At 41.7% G+C, this 15,565-nt stretch overlaps 1 protein-coding gene across 1 annotated transcript in view; it reads right to left on the reverse strand.

The window, feature by feature from the left end:
* Nucleotides 1–13,245, reverse strand: part of PFKFB3 (6-phosphofructo-2-kinase/fructose-2,6-biphosphatase 3) — an 87,936-nt gene extending 74,691 nt beyond the window's left edge. The window contains exon 1 of the mRNA XM_070948083.1: nt 13,095–13,245. Within this exon, the coding sequence (XP_070804184.1) occupies nt 13,095–13,110 (16 nt within the window). The 5' untranslated portion in view covers nt 13,111–13,245. The remainder of the gene's footprint in view (nt 1–13,094) is intronic.
* Nucleotides 13,246–15,565: the final 2,320 nt, after the last annotated feature.

A 15,565-nucleotide genomic window follows, 5' to 3' on the forward strand; every position in this document is an offset into this window, starting at 1 on the left:
CCCTCTTTTTCTCTCTCCTCTCTTTCTCTCTCTTTCTCTCTCTCTCCCTCTCTCTTTTTCTCTCCCTCTCCCTCTCTCTTTCTCTCTCTCCCTCTCTTTTTCTCTCCCTCTCTCTCCCTTTCTTTCTCTCTCCCTCCCTCTTTTTCTTTCTCTCTCCCTTTCTCTCTCTCCCTCTTTTTCTCTCCCTCTTTCTCCCTTTCTCTCTCCCTCTCTCTTTCTCTCCCTCCCCCCTCTCTCTCCCTCTCTTTCTTTCTCTCCCTCCCTCCCTCTTTCTCTCTCCCTTTTTTTTCTCTCTCCCTCTTTTTCTCTCTCTCCCTTTCATTCTCTCTCCCCCTCCCCCCTCTCTTTCTCTCTCTCCCTCTTTCTTTCTCTCTCCCTCCCTTTCTCCCTCTTTCTCTCTCTCCCTTTTTCTTTTTCTCTTCCTTTCTCTCTTTTTTTCTCTTTCTCTCCCTCTCTTTTTCTCTCACCCTCTTTCTTTCTCTCTCTCTCCCTCTTTCTCTCTCCCTCTCCCTCTTTCTTTCTCTCTCACCCTCTTTCTTTCTCTCTCTCTCCCTCTTTCTCTCTCTCCCTCTCCCTCTCTTTCTTTCTCTCTCTCCATACAAATATGCCTTTAAAAGGGTTTGAGGGTTTGCATTTGAGGAAGGGGACGGCACCTCCCTTCCCCAGGTTTGCACGCTGGGGGAGAGAGGGAGAACCATCAGGGAAGAACTATTCCCCGCTCTCCCGAAGGTGCTTTTTTTCCCAAGAGGCAACTGGACTTTCAGGTTTTTCTTTGAAGACGTTTCGCTTCTCATCCAAGACGCTCCTTCAGCTCTGACTGGATGGAGGGGAAAGAAGATGAAGAAGCTTCTTGGGTGAGAAGTGAAATGTCTTCAAAGGAAAAACCTGAAAGTCCAGTTGCCTCTTGGGAAAAAAAGCACCTTTGGGACAACCGTGACCTGGAGGACTTGAAAAATTCCATAGACCTATCCCCACTATCCTGTCAGAGCTGAAGAAGCTTCTTGGATGTGGAAGTGAAACGTCTTCAAAAGAAAAAAAACAAGGTCCAGTTGCCCCCTGAAAAAGCACCGTTGGGACAACCGTGACCTGGAGGACTGAGAATCTCTACAGACTTTTAGCTCTATAATTTGGGATGGACACCCTTGGAATGCTGAATTTATGTTTAAACCGAAAAAGGAGATTAGTATAGATCTATTTCAAGCTATTCAGCTCTCATCAGCTAGCTAGCCATACCATTCTGGGATTCGAACCCAGGCTACTTGCATATTGGGTAGATGTATTAACCTCTAAGTTGGAAGCGGTATGTTCCGTCCCATAATTGGGTAGACCAGGTCGGGTGACCCCGAGGACACAGATAAACCTCCAAGGGCTTCAACAACCCTCTTAAAAGGATGCAAATGACCAGCTGTCCGCAAGGAATATCAATCCTTCCGTTCCTCACCACAGCTGAGGAAGCTTCTTGGATGTGGAAGGGAAACATCTTCAAAAGAAAAAACAACAACAAGAAAGTCCAGTTGCCTCCTGAAAAAGCACCTTTGGGACAACTCTGGATGACTGAGAATCTCTACAGACCCTAAGGCTGCAATAGAAATAAAGCAAGATTTTCTCCTTCTTACGGCAGCTTGCAGATCTGCGGACTTCAACTCCCAGAATCCCCTCCGGCCAGCCTTGCCCCGCAGAAGTCCACGCATCGTTGTAACCTAGCGGCTAAGCGCTGCAACATCCTGCAGATCTGGGCTGCAATCTGACGGCGGCCACTAGAGGGCGGCGTTCTGGTTTCTCCTTTGCTGCCCCCTAGTGGCGGCTCCCGCCCCAGTAAGGGCTTCCCCTGCCTGCAATGCCAGCTAACAGATTCTTTTCCTCGCACAGCTGTTGATTTGGTTTGCAAAAGTACTGTACAGGGACTGCGTCATGCAGGGGAGAGGGTGCCCGGGCGGGAATGGCAGCAGCAGGTGGTTTTTGTGGTTGCGACAGCCCCTGCGAGGCAGTTCTCGGTATGAATTTTAAATATAGCTCCAAACGAACAATCCATCACACGGCCAACTGACCTAACTGGCACGCAAGACCTTTATAAGCTAAGAAGAATAGGACCAGAAAATCCGGATGATGACGTTCCCAAGTTCCGGTAACGCGACGTTCAGAAACTACATTGAAACAAGCTTGGAGAGCAAACTCCGGCCAAAAAGATCTTGGTGTTCTCCATTCGGCCGGCCGTTGCAACAGGTGGCATAAATGGGGCCTTTGAGTGATGGATTGGAGCCAGAAGCTAAAAATTATTGGAATAAAATTTAAGATATGGCTGGAAGAAATGATACAACGACGTATTGATTTAAAACCAGAACTGTTCCTATTGGGCAGGGTCGATAAAAATTAATGATTTTTTTTTAAATCAAAAAAATCAGATTTTTTGGATTTAAATCGGATTTTTTTTATTTAAATCGGATTTTTTTGATTTTTATTGAATTTATTTTAATAAAAAACTTTGGGGGTAAAAAACTATCGTAAGATAGTTTTCTATTTAAGATACATAAATAATTTAGTTTATTCAGCATGAAATGGAGCTTAGTTATGTAGCAGGAGGCTGCAATTCTGCAATATTGGGACTGTTGGTGAGTCAACAGTGGGTCAAAGGAGTAGCAGAGATGACAGTTGCTCTTTAAAAATTATGATTTAAATCGAGTTGATTTAAATCAAGCCTTTTTACTAGTGATTTAAATCATGATTTAAATTGTGTTTTAAATCAACTCGATTTAAATCAAATCCACCCTATTGGGTATCCTACCAGAAAAAAATTAGCAAAGAAAATATTTATTTGATTATACATGTAATAACAGCTGCAAGGATTGTTTATGCACAACATTGGAAAGCAGGGAAAATTCCTTTGGAAGGAGAAGTAATTAAAAAAAAGTTTAGATTTTTTTTTAACCTTCATTAAAGATAAGGAAGAATCAGAATATTTTAGAACATGGAATTATTTTTATTGTTGGTTGGAAAAGAGATTTAAATGATTAATTTTATAACTGTGTATAAAAATTTGATAGTAAGAATATGACTACAGGAATGAACTTTTACAGTGGATTGGATGACGATTAAGATAGAAGAAACTGTTGGAACAAGAAGAACAAAAAGAAAAGTAGAAGTCAACACCGAGATGTCACAGGAGAGGGATGATTGATGTTTTAAATGTTTATTTTTTTTATAATTTTTTTTTTAAAAAATTACAAAAAAAAAAGTTTAGATTGTGCAGAAATGAATAGATTGATGATTAAAGAAAGAGAAGATTCAGAATACTTTAAGATATGGAATCAATTCTACTATTGGTTAGAAAAGAGATAGTTATGTATAAAAATGTTATAATTAGAATATTTTATTAGTGATGAATTGTTGTAATTGATTCGATGAGAAGGAAGACAGAAGAAATAACAAAAAGAGGAACGATTGGAGACAACACCGAGATGTCACAGGGAAGGAATGACTGATGTATTAAATTAAATTTTAATTAAAAAAAAAAAAAGAATGATGGATTGGGGCTTGGTGTTATATTTAAAGCTGGCTTTAAGCCTTAGATTTTATTTGCCTGGGTTTTTTTGGATTCTTAATGAACATATCTTTTATTTTATATACACTGAGAGCGTATGCCAATATGGCCAATAAAAAATTCTATTCTATTCTATTTCCCTCCTAGTATCAAGAGTGGCTTTCTTTTTAACTTTTAAAAGCATTTTTTTCAGTCGAAGAGGTTGTAGAAAAAATGTTTTTAAAAGTAAAAAAACACAAAGCCACTGATGAGGTGGGTGGGGCAAGCGAGCGGCGACTGGGCTAGGGACCGGTTCTGGGGCGTGGCCAGCCAATCTTATTACTGGTTCTCCGAACTACTAAAAATTTTTTTATTACCGGTTCTTGTGAACCGGTGCGAACCGGGAGCAACCCACCACTGGACTTCAACTCCCAGAATTCCCCAGCCAAGGAAAGAAGAGAGAGGCAGAAGGCATTGATAGAAGAATTAGGGAAAGCCGAGAGGGAACTACAACATAAACCAGATAATAAGGATGTTAAAGAAAATTGGATGGTTATACGGCACAAATTAAACGTAATAGATCAGGAGGAATTGGCGTACAAAATGAAACGAACCAAACAATATTATTTTGAAAATGCAAACAAACCGGGCAGGTGGCTGTCCTATAGGTTAAAAAAAGAAAAAGAGAAAGGCATAATTCATCATCAATTGGAAGACCCGGAAGGCCACCTCAACAATAAACAGGAAGATAAATTGGAGATTGCCCGAGAGTATTATGCGGCTCTGTATGCGGAAGAACAAATTCCTAATGAAAAGGTGGTCCAATACTTGTCAAAAGAAAGTCTTCCAAAAATCGGGGAAGAGGATAAAGAAATACTTAATAAAGAAATAACGATGACAGAATTAAGAATGGTAATATCAAAACTTAAAAAGAACAAATCCCCAGGCCCAGATGGACTTCCAGGGGAATTTTATAAAAATTCGGATTTGGGAGAAATTTTGTTACCAAAGTTGTTAGAAATTTATAATGAGGCCCTAACAGAATCCAAAATTCCAGAATCATGGAGAGAGGCGTATATTACTCTTCTCCAAAAAGAAGGAGAAGACCCAAAATTAATTAAAAATTACAGACCGATATCCCTCCTGAATACGGACTACAAAATCTATATGGGTATTTTAGCAGGAAGGCTAAAAATAATTTTGAATAAATTAATACACAGCGACCAAAATGGATTCCTCCCTGGGAGGCAAATCAGGAATAATACAAGGATGATAATAGACATATTGGAATACTATGAGGAACACCCGAACAAAGAAATGGCATTGGTCTTTGTCGACGCCCAAAAGGCATTTGACAATCTTAATTGGCAATTTATGAAACAACAAATTATCCAAATGGAATTCGGATCAAATTTTGTCAATACGATATCCACAATCTATCAAAAACAAAAGGCTAATATATTACTGAATGGAGAACTAACTAAGGCTTTTCAGATTAGAAAAGGGGTCCGACAAGGGTGCCCTCTATCCCCACTTCTATTTATCTTAGCACTAGAAGTATTCTTGAGAAAGATTAGGAACAATAATGAAATAAAGGGTCTGACAATTAGAAAAGAGATATATAAGACACAGGCATTTGCAGATGATGTGGTATTAATCATGGAAGAACCATTAGAATCAGGCACTAAAATTCTGGAAGAATTGGGCAATTACGGGGAGGTAGCAGGCCTTAAATTAAATAAATCCAAAACTAAATTATTAACAAAAAATATGACGGAGGCAAGGAAAAAAGTACTGGAAGAATCAATGGAGATCCAAATCGCCAAGAAGGTAAAATACCTGGGGGTCTGGATTTCATCAAGGTGCTCGGCCCTTAGAGAGGATAATTATTTACCATTGATTAGAAATATTAAACAGGATCTGGAAAAGTGGGGAAGACTACAGATATCATTATTAGGCAGAATCGCGGCAATAAAAATGAGCATATTACCCAAGTTATTGTATCTATTCCGAACGGTCCCTGTTAAATTAGATAAAAAATTCTTTCTGGAGCTCAATAGCATCATCAGGAAATTTATTTGGGAGGGAAAGAAACCAAGGATAGCAATTAGGAATTTACAGGACAAGAAGGAAAGAGGGGGTTTCGGATTACCTAAATGGGAGTTATATCAAAAAGCTGCAAACCTAGTATGGCTGAAAGAATGGGCAACCCTAAGAAATAAAAGACTGTTAACTCTAGAAGGGTATGATCTCCAGAAGGGTTGGCATGCATATCTTTGGGATACTGGGAAGAAGATAAAAACTTACTTCCATAGACATAAAATAAGGGAGATCTTGATACAAATATGGGGAGAGATGAGACAGAAGCACTATAGGAAAATTCCGAGATGGCTTTCCACCATGGAGGCTATAATATATCCAAATGTATTAGAAATGGGTAAAACGTTCAGATACAATGAATTATTAGATGGGGGAGGGAACCTTAAAACAAGGGAAGAATTGATGGAACAAGGTATTTCTATAGACTGGTGGCCATATAACCAAATTAAATCCAGATATAAAAAAGATAAGGAGGAATTCGGCATTGAAATGAGCACAAATGGATTTGATAAGATATGGATGGGTACGGACGACAAAATTTTAGCTAAATTATATAATTATTTATTGGAGTATGATATGGCAGAGGAAGTAGTTAAAGAACCGATGTTAGCATGGGCCAAAAATATAGGACAGAATATAAATTTGAACGAATGGGATTCAATATGGAATAATAACCTTAAAATGACAAAGGCGACGGCTTATAAGGAAAACCAATACAAGCTGTTTTATAGATGGCATATGGCCCCAGCCAGGATAGCGAAGATCTACCCCAATTCGAGCCCTAAATGTTGGAAATGTGACCATCAGCAGGGTACTTTTTATCATTGCTGGTGGACATGTAATCAGGCACAAAAATTCTGGAGGATGATATGGGTGTGGATTAGAGAAATAATAAAAGAAAATTTTGATTTTGACCCAAAAGCTTTTCTCCTGGGAATTTTGAAAACTGAATATGCAAAAAAGAAAAAGTATTTAATTATACATATTCTGACAGCCGCTAGAATTTCCTTTGCCCAGTATTGGAAAGAAAAACAAATACCACCTCAAGAACATGTTATTGGAAAAATATTGGAGTGCGCCGAAATGAACAAATTGACTTCAGAAATTAATGACAGAGAAGATTCAGAATTTTATAGCGTGTGGGACATGTGGTACGAATGGATAGGGGAAAGAAATAAAGAAGGTAATAGAGATTAAATTTTAACTAATTAACAAAATCTATATGAATAGTATTAGATTTAGTCTTAGGGAGCTGAGCACTATTATTTTTAAGTGTTTGAAATTAAATCTAGCTCCAAGAAACAATATCAACAAAAGACAAGCAATAATGTATGCAGATGTATATATGTATATAACTGCACCAATGAACCGAAAATGTACCGATTGTATTACTATATGTTATAATAAAATCTAATAAAAAAAAAAAAAAAAAAAGAGAAGGAAGACAGAAGAAATAACAAAAAGAGGAACGATTGGAGACAACACCGAGATGTCACAGGGAAGGAATGACTGATGTATTAAATTAAATTTTAATTAAAAAAAAAAAAAGAATGATGGATTGGGGCTTGGTGTTATATTTAAAGCTGGCTTTAAGCCTTAGATTTTATTTGCCTGGGTTTTTTTGGATTCTTAATGAACATATCTTTTATTTTATATACACTGAGAGCGTATGCCAATATGGCCAATAAAAAATTCTATTCTATTCTATTTCCCTCCTAGTATCAAGAGTGGCTTTCTTTTTAACTTTTAAAAGCATTTTTTTCAGTCGAAGAGGTTGTAGAAAAAATGTTTTTAAAAGTAAAAAAACACAAAGCCACTGATGAGGTGGGTGGGGCAAGCGAGCGGCGACTGGGCTAGGGACCGGTTCTGGGGCGTGGCCAGCCAATCTTATTACTGGTTCTCCGAACTACTAAAAATTTTTTTATTACCGGTTCTTGTGAACCGGTGCGAACCGGGAGCAACCCACCACTGGACTTCAACTCCCAGAATTCCCCAGCCAAACTTTCAGAATTCTGGAAGCCGAAGTGCACAACATCTTAAAGTTAACTTAGGTTAAGTCCACATCTCAGAAATGAACAATTCTCCACCGTGGGGAGTTTTGCCCCATTTTACGACCTTTTCTTGCCACATTTGTTAAGTGAACTGTTGCAGTTGTTAAATTAGTAACACGGTTGTTAAGTGAATCTTGGCTTCCCCATTGACTCGCAGGAGTCTTCTCCAGCACCAGAGTTCAAAGGCCTCAATTCTTTGGCGCTCCGCCTTCCTTATGGTTCAACTTTCACAGCCATACATTGCAACTGGGAAAACCTTGATTATACCCTCTTTTGTTGGCAGGATGATGTCTCTGCTTTTTAGTATGCTGTCTAGATTTGCCATAGCTTTCCTCCCCAGGAGCAAGCATCTTTTAATTTCTTCCCCATCTATTTGCCAGGAATTGAGAGGGTTGGGTGCCATGTGTTGTGGCTCCGTTACCTGAGCCTGTGTCATCGGCAGGAGAGGACTCTAAGAGTGAAGGAAAGGAGTTGGCAAGACCTCCCTCTTCAGGACCCTCCTCTCTGGCAATGCCTTCGGTGTCCGCCGAAGGGCAAGAGATAGGGCCGGGGCCAAGCATGTCCACACAGCCACAGGTGGACAGTGATGAGGGTAATGAGTCTTGGCTGGATCCTCAGCAGCGTCGCAGAGATAAGCGCGTGCAATAGAAGAAAAGGCGTGCCAGAGATTAGGCTGAGTCATTGGACCACACCCCACAGGGTATAAAAGGCGGTGAGGTGGCCATTCAGACTCTGTGACGGACAAAACTAACTACTATCGAGTCACATTGCATCTTTGGAAACAACATTATCGGCCTTGGATTTATTTTACGAACTGGACAATTCTTGACTGTGGGTATTTTGTTTATTGAGTAAAAGTTCTTGGCAAGCAGCTACTGGATTGCTGCCAAGCATCTTATCGGAAGAATTGGTTGTCTGCCAGTTTATTTAACCCCCGGCTGTCTGTTTGTGTGTGTGTGTGTGTGAGACGGGGACAGAACATCATGATCTTAGTTTTCTTAATGTTGAGTTTCAAGCCAGCTTTTGCACTCTCCTCCTTCACCCACATCAAGAGGCTCTTTAGTTCCTCTTCGCTTTCTGCCATTAGAGTGGTATCACCTGCATAACTGAGGTTGTTGATATTTCTCCCGGCAATCTTAATTCCAATTTATGATTCATCTAGCCTTGCCTTTCTCATGATGTGCTGTGCATATCAGTTAAATAGGCAGGGTGACAGTATACAGCCTTGCCGAACTCCTTTCTCATATCTAGTATTAGCACATACCAAAAGAGTGTGTTTGTCAACATTACAGAAGGCTTGTCTGAACAGGGAACCCCAGCAAGTGTGAGTCAAGCAATGGGAAAGCTAAAGAAACTTCCAACAACAGTGCTTCTGATTAGCTTATTGCACCAAAAAGTGTGAGTGTGTGGGAGGAAGAGAGGTTGTATGCGACAGAAAAACAGTAAGCAAAAAAAAAAAAAAAAACTTTTTTTCCTCCTATTGTTTTGGAAGAAAGGTTTCCAAATTGGGACAAACACACTGATGATATAACCTACTTTGGTAATGAAACGTCTGCAAGAAAAACGACCAAGCTCAGAGAGCACCAAGGACTCTACTACACTTTTTAAATCCCCTTAATTATCTAATTATGTTCTCCAGCAACCGGAAGGGGGAAAAAAAAGATCCCAACTTGTTTTACTTTAAAGAAGTCAAAACCAGAAGTCTGAACTGACCCCAGGTGATGGGAGATAAGCCCAGGTATAAAAGCGAGCCTCCAAGTTTTAAAAATAACGGAAATTCCGTTTCCGGTTGTGGTTATACGTCAAGGAATACCTGTCCGTATTCATTGCAGTTCGTATTTTTTCAGGAAAATGTAATACCATTTTTGCAATTATAAAAGGCTAATTTACATTAAACAATATTCAGTTAACCGATAATTAAATGATTTTTGTTTGTTTGTTTCGAACAGCAAGAGCGAGACCCGAATGCAGAAGGAATTTGGGGCGTGGACATATGGCTTCCTGTTACGGTTTCAGAGGCACTGAAGAAAAAAAAAAAAGCTTGCATTTGTGAAAATAAACGCTCCTTTTTATTTCCGGGTTAAAGATAAAACTACAGAGGCTGAAAAAGATCTTTAAGTAAGTTCACACAGGATTAAAAAAACACTATTCTACTCCACGCAAGGAATCAGGAACCTCTAACTTTACTATCAATATTCCCCTCCCGATTGCAGGAAGAGGTCAACAGTCAATACCATCACTGACAATAGGGGATGAGATCTTGCTCCCCACAGAGAGGGCCCGCAACTTGGGTGTCCTCCTGGATTCACGGTTATCTTTAGAAGATCATTTGACGGCTGTGGCCAGGGGTGCCTTTTATCAGGTTCGCCTGATCCGCCAGTTGCGTCCCTTTCTGGATTGGGACGCCTTGCGCATGGTCACTCATGCCCTAGTTACCTCCCGTATGGACTACTATAATGCTCTCTACATGGGGCTCCCCTTGAAAAGCACCCGGAGGCTCCAACTGGTCCAGAATGTAGCCGCGCGGGTGATTATGGGCGCAGCTCGTTACGCCCATGTAACACCTCTCCTACACGAGCTGCACTGGCTCCCGGTGGTCTTCCGGGTGCGATTCAAGGTGTTATTTATCACCTTTAAAGCGCTCCATGGCTTAGGACCTGGGTACCTACGAGACCGTCTTTTGCCACCAATAGCCTCCCACCGACCAGTTCGTTCTCACAGGGAGGGACTACTCAGGGTACCGTCAGTCAAATTATGTCGACTGGCGACTCCCAGGGGGAGGGCCTTCTCTGTGGGGGCTCCAACCCTTTGGAATGAACTGCCCCCGGAGATACGGAATATCCCTGATCTCCGTGCTTTCCGCTGTGCCCTCAAGACCCTGATGTTCCAACAGGCAGGGCTAAACATACGAACATGTGAATGATTTTTTAAATGTTATCTAATTCTGGGTTTTATTTAATTGACCAAACTAAGTAATAATTTTAATTAGCAATTTTATGATGTTTGTGTGTCTATATTTTTCTTGACTGTACACCGCCTTGAGTCCTACGGGAAAAAGGCGGTATAGAAATATAATAAATAAATAAATAAATAAACAAACAAACAAACAAACAAACAAACAAACAAACAAACAAACAGAGTTACAGTAGTCCTCAATTTATAACAGTTCATTTAGTGACCATTCAAAGTTACAATGGCACTGAAAAACAGGATTTACGACTTTCATACATACGTCCTTTGCAGCATTCTCACGGTCACATGATCAAAATTCAAATGCTCGGCAACTGACTCAAATTTATGACGGTTGCAGAGTCCCGGGGTCACGTGATCCGCTTTTGCGACCTTCTGACAAGAACCAAGATCAGTGCAGAATCCAGATTCGCTTCCTAAGCCTGTTACTAACTTGACCAATGCACTGAACGATGGCAAGAAAAGCCATAAAACGGGGAAAACTCACTTAACCAATGTTTTCACTTAGCAACGTAAATTTGGAGCTCAACGGCGGTTGTCTCTCAAGGACTACCTGCATTTGACAAAATTGGACCTCCCTGCATCTAGAAATCTAGCTGCAATAGATAGGAAAGATGGATGATTGGATAGGTGGATGGATAGGAGAAAGAAAGGAAAAAGAGAAGGAAAGAGAAAGAATAGAATAGAATAGCTTTATTGTCCCTTTGAATGTACACTAATCGGCATACGTTAAAATGAAATTATGTTGTATACGGCTCTCAAAGGCTCACCACCTCCAATATACACTACTTAAACATGACAAAATAAATAAATACAAAATTATGCATAGACCGACATACATTATATGGCATGGAGAAAGAACACAGTCTAGTTTGGATGTATACATGTACATGGCGAGAAAAACGAATCTTGCGAGTTTACCAGATGGATGGCATATAGGGAACAAAGCTGTTACAGAATCTGGAAGTCCTGCTAGAAATACTTGGAAACTTCCTTCCAGAGGGAAGCAACAGAAACAAACCATAAAGTGTGTGTGGGGGGTCTCTAACAAGGTTTTGAGATCTAAGCACATAGCGCTTATAAGCAGTATCCTGATTGACATGAACCCTAATGTTCTCGGCTGTCCTAACCACTCTCTGAATGGACTTTCTATCTGAGGCGGGGGGGGAGACAGAGAGAGAGACAGAGAGAGAGAAAGAGACAGACAAAAAGGAGGAAGAGAGAGAAAGAGGAAGAGAAAGGAAGAGAGAGAAGGAAGAGAGAGAGAGAGAAAAACGAGGAAGAGAAAGAGAAAAAGAAGGAAGAGAGAAAGGAGGAATAGAGAGAGAGAAAGAGGAAAGACGAGAGAGAGAAAGGAGGAAGAGAAAAAGAAAAGGAGGAAGGAAGAGAGGGAGAGAGCGAGTGAGCAAGAGAAAGAGAAAGAGGAGGAAGAGAGAGAGAGAGAAAGAGGAAGAGAAAAAGAGCAAGGGAGAGAGAAGAAGAGAGAGAAAAATGAGGAAGAGAGAAAGAGAAAAGGGCGAAGGAAGAGAGAGAAAAAGGAGGAAGAGAAAGTGGAAGGAAAGAGAGAGAGAGAGAGAAAGAGGAAGGAAGAGACAGAAAGGAGGAAGAGGGAAAGAGAAATGAAGAGAGAGAGAAAGAGAAAAGGAGGAAGGAAGAGAGAGAGGGAGCGAGAGAGAGAGAGAGCAAGAAACAGAGACAGAGAAAAAGGAAGAGAGAGAGAGAAAAAGAGGGAGAAAGGAAGAGAGAGAAGGAAGAGAGAAAGAGAAAACGGTGAAGGAAGAGAGAGACAGAAAAAGGAGGAAGAGAAAGAAAAAGTGGAAGGAAGAGAGAAAGAAAGGAAGGAAGAGAGAGAGAGAAAGGAGGAAGAGAGAGAAAGAGGAAGAAGAGAAAGGAAAAGCGAGAAGAAGGAAGAGAGACAAGAAAAAGGAGGAAGAGAAAGAAAAAGTGGAAGGAAGAGAGAAAAAAAGGAAGGAAGAGAGAGAAAGGAGGAAGAGAGAGAAAGAGAGAGAGAAAAGAGAGAAGGAAGAGAGAGACAGAGAAAAAGGAGGAAGAGAGAGAGAGAGAGAGAGAGAGAGGAGGAAGAGAGGGAGGGAAGGAGAGTCCACGACTTGAGTTTTACAGCCTAGGGCAGTGACGTCTTGTTTTGGGGTTTCAAGAAGGAAGGAAGGAAGGAACTTTCGCTTTCGCTTCGGAGAAAGCAGGTCAGCCTTCGCCGCAGCTCCAAATCCACAGGGACGCCGCGCAAAGGAAGGAAGCCCATTCCGCGCACGAAGCCAAACCGCTTTTGACAGGGGTTCGGGAACCCGAAGAGCGAAGTCAAAAGCCGTCAAAACTCGGGGTTCATTTCACTCCTTGCCGGGAAAACAGCCCCCCCTCCTCCTCCCAGTCCTCTTCCCTGCCAACCCGAGCAGAGAAGCGCCCCCCCCCCAAACCACTTGCCCAGGTGAGAGCCTTACCTTTCCGGAAAGGCATGGCTAAAAGCGTCACGCGTGGAGCCCCACCGGTGCTCTTTGGCCCTTCGTGGATGCCACTGGAATCCTAGCCGGCCGTTCCCCCTTTTTTTTTTTTTTGCGCAACCCGCCTAGATAGGAACCGGAGCGCCGGGAAGGAAACCGACCAATTTGGTCAATTCTTTCTTGGGCGCGTCCCCGCTTTGGATCGCGGCGAGAGCGCGCGCGGCTTTGCGCCCCGCCCCGCCCAAATGCTCGCAGGCTCGGGGAGCCTTTTTCCCTCTCCTCCCTGCCTTGCTTTCTCCGTGCAAGGCAGAGGTGCTGCAGGTCGAGCTTTCTGCAAGGCGAGGATTGTGCATTGGAGGAAGGGAAGAAACGCAACTCCAAGGAGCCTGGATAGCTCTGCAGACAAGGCACTGCAATTTAACACCAGCTGTCTGCAATTAAAGTAAGTTCGAATCTCCCCAGGCTCAAGGTTGACTCAGCCTTCCATCCTTTCTAAGGTAGGTGAAATGAGGACCCAGTTTGTGGGGGCAATAAGCTGACTTTGTATAAAATATACAGAAGTATGAAGGCTATTGCTTAACGCATTGTATGCCGTCCTGAGTCTCCAGAGAAGGGCGGCATATAAATCAAATTAAAAAAAAAAACTCAATAGTAATAAAAAGTGGTACCAATAGTAATGGGCGCCTTGGGTGCAATCCTAAAGCAATAGGATCTTCCCTAGGAACAGAGGTCTTCAAACGGGGCAGCTTTAATACTTGGGGACTTCAACTCTTGGAACATCATCGGGCGTTGACAATTTCACCATTAAGTCAATTGCAAACGGCAGCTTTACTAGAACAGCTTACATCTGGTGAGGTATCTGTAACACCGGCAAACAGCCACATCTGCGTATCCCAGGTTTTTGGGAAGGGCTGTGTAAAGGTAAAGGTTCCCCTTGCACATACATGCTAGTCGTTCCCGACTCTAGGGGGCGGTGCTCATCTCCGTTTCAAAGCCAAAGAGCCAGCGCTGTCCGAAAACGTCTCCGTGGTCATGTGGCCAGCATGACTCAATGCCAAAGACACACGGAACGCCGTTACCTTCCCACCAAAGGTGGTCCCTATTTTTTCTACTTGCCATTTTTACGTGCTTTCGAACTGCTAGGTTGGCAGAAGCCGGGACAAGTCACGGGAGCTCACCCCATTATGCTGCACTAGGGATTTGAACCGCTGAACTGCCGACCTTTCGATCGACAAGCTCAACATCTTAGCCACTGTATAGATGGATACAAATGTCAAATCCAGGCTGAACATCTGGCGGTGTGTGACAAACCATGATGCTTAGCAATTTTGGGTTCTCCCAAAATTGGTTTCCTTGGGAGGGGTGCCTCCAGGTGGCTACCTCCTTGGAGATGGAAACCATCTTCGAAATTCCCTGCGCTGATCAGCCTTTCTCAAACTTGGTAACTTTTTATGTGAATGGACTTCAACTCCCAGAATTCCCCAGCCAGCTCATCTTCAAAGCTGCCTGGTTTTGGAAAAACTCCACAATGGGAAAAGGATGGAAGTTTTTCGATGCAGTGGGTTTTTTTTTTTTTTTTTTGGAGTTTGGAATTACAAATTGTCAGTTGGCGTGAGGCACTCTGCCGCTACACAATTGTGTAAGCCGAACAATGGCTTTTACTAGTGTCTCCCATCCAAGTACTAACCCAGTTTGATCCTGCATAGCTTTCTGAGATGAAGTCGCATAATGTTACTCTAGCACAGTATTTCCCCATCTCTGCAACTTTTAAGATTGGGCAGACTCCAAGTCCCAGAATTCCCCAGCCAGCGTGAGGAATCCTGGGAGTTGAAGTCCACCCATCTTTAAAGTTGCCAAGGTTGAAAAACATTGCTTTTCTAGGCTAGTGTGAAATCATTTCTTCTCAAGACATTTCCTTCCAAACAACCAATCCGCGATTATTTTTAATCCTGCTGTAAAAAGTTTGATTCCAATGGGTTTATTTTTTTAAATGATTTTTAGCCAGAGTAAAGATTTTGCTTTGATGTTGCTTGGCTTGAAATCACCAGAATTTTATTTCTCGTTCTCAATAAGCGAGTTAAGATTTTCTATTCTTCCCCAATCTTCTGAGATTGTCATCCTTTACTACCAACACGCATACTATGCCACACATAATCACAATCTTATCGTATTATGCAAATCTAGTGTGAATTGTTTATGGGGGATAATAGCAATTCTGACAGTTGACTGAATAAACCGTGAATCTAATAACTATGGGTTTATATGCTGTAAAAACCACCGTTGGGTTAGTGTGGGAAATAATGGGGATGTTAAGGCAAAATGATTACGGAGTAAAATAATCATAATTTACTCAATTACTCTGGTTTTCTGGATCCACAGAACATACCGGACAATTAATCAACCACAGAAGCTGGCTTGCTGTGCAACCCAGGCTGCAAATGTGGTTGACTACCTTGTGGCTGACTTAACTG

The sequence above is a fragment of the Pituophis catenifer genome, unplaced genomic scaffold (genome assembly GCF_029215685.1).
Source record: "Pituophis catenifer annectens isolate HBS135680 unplaced genomic scaffold, rPitCat1.0.hap2 SCAF_7, whole genome shotgun sequence".
NCBI classification, from domain to species: domain Eukaryota; kingdom Metazoa; phylum Chordata; class Lepidosauria; order Squamata; family Colubridae; genus Pituophis; species Pituophis catenifer.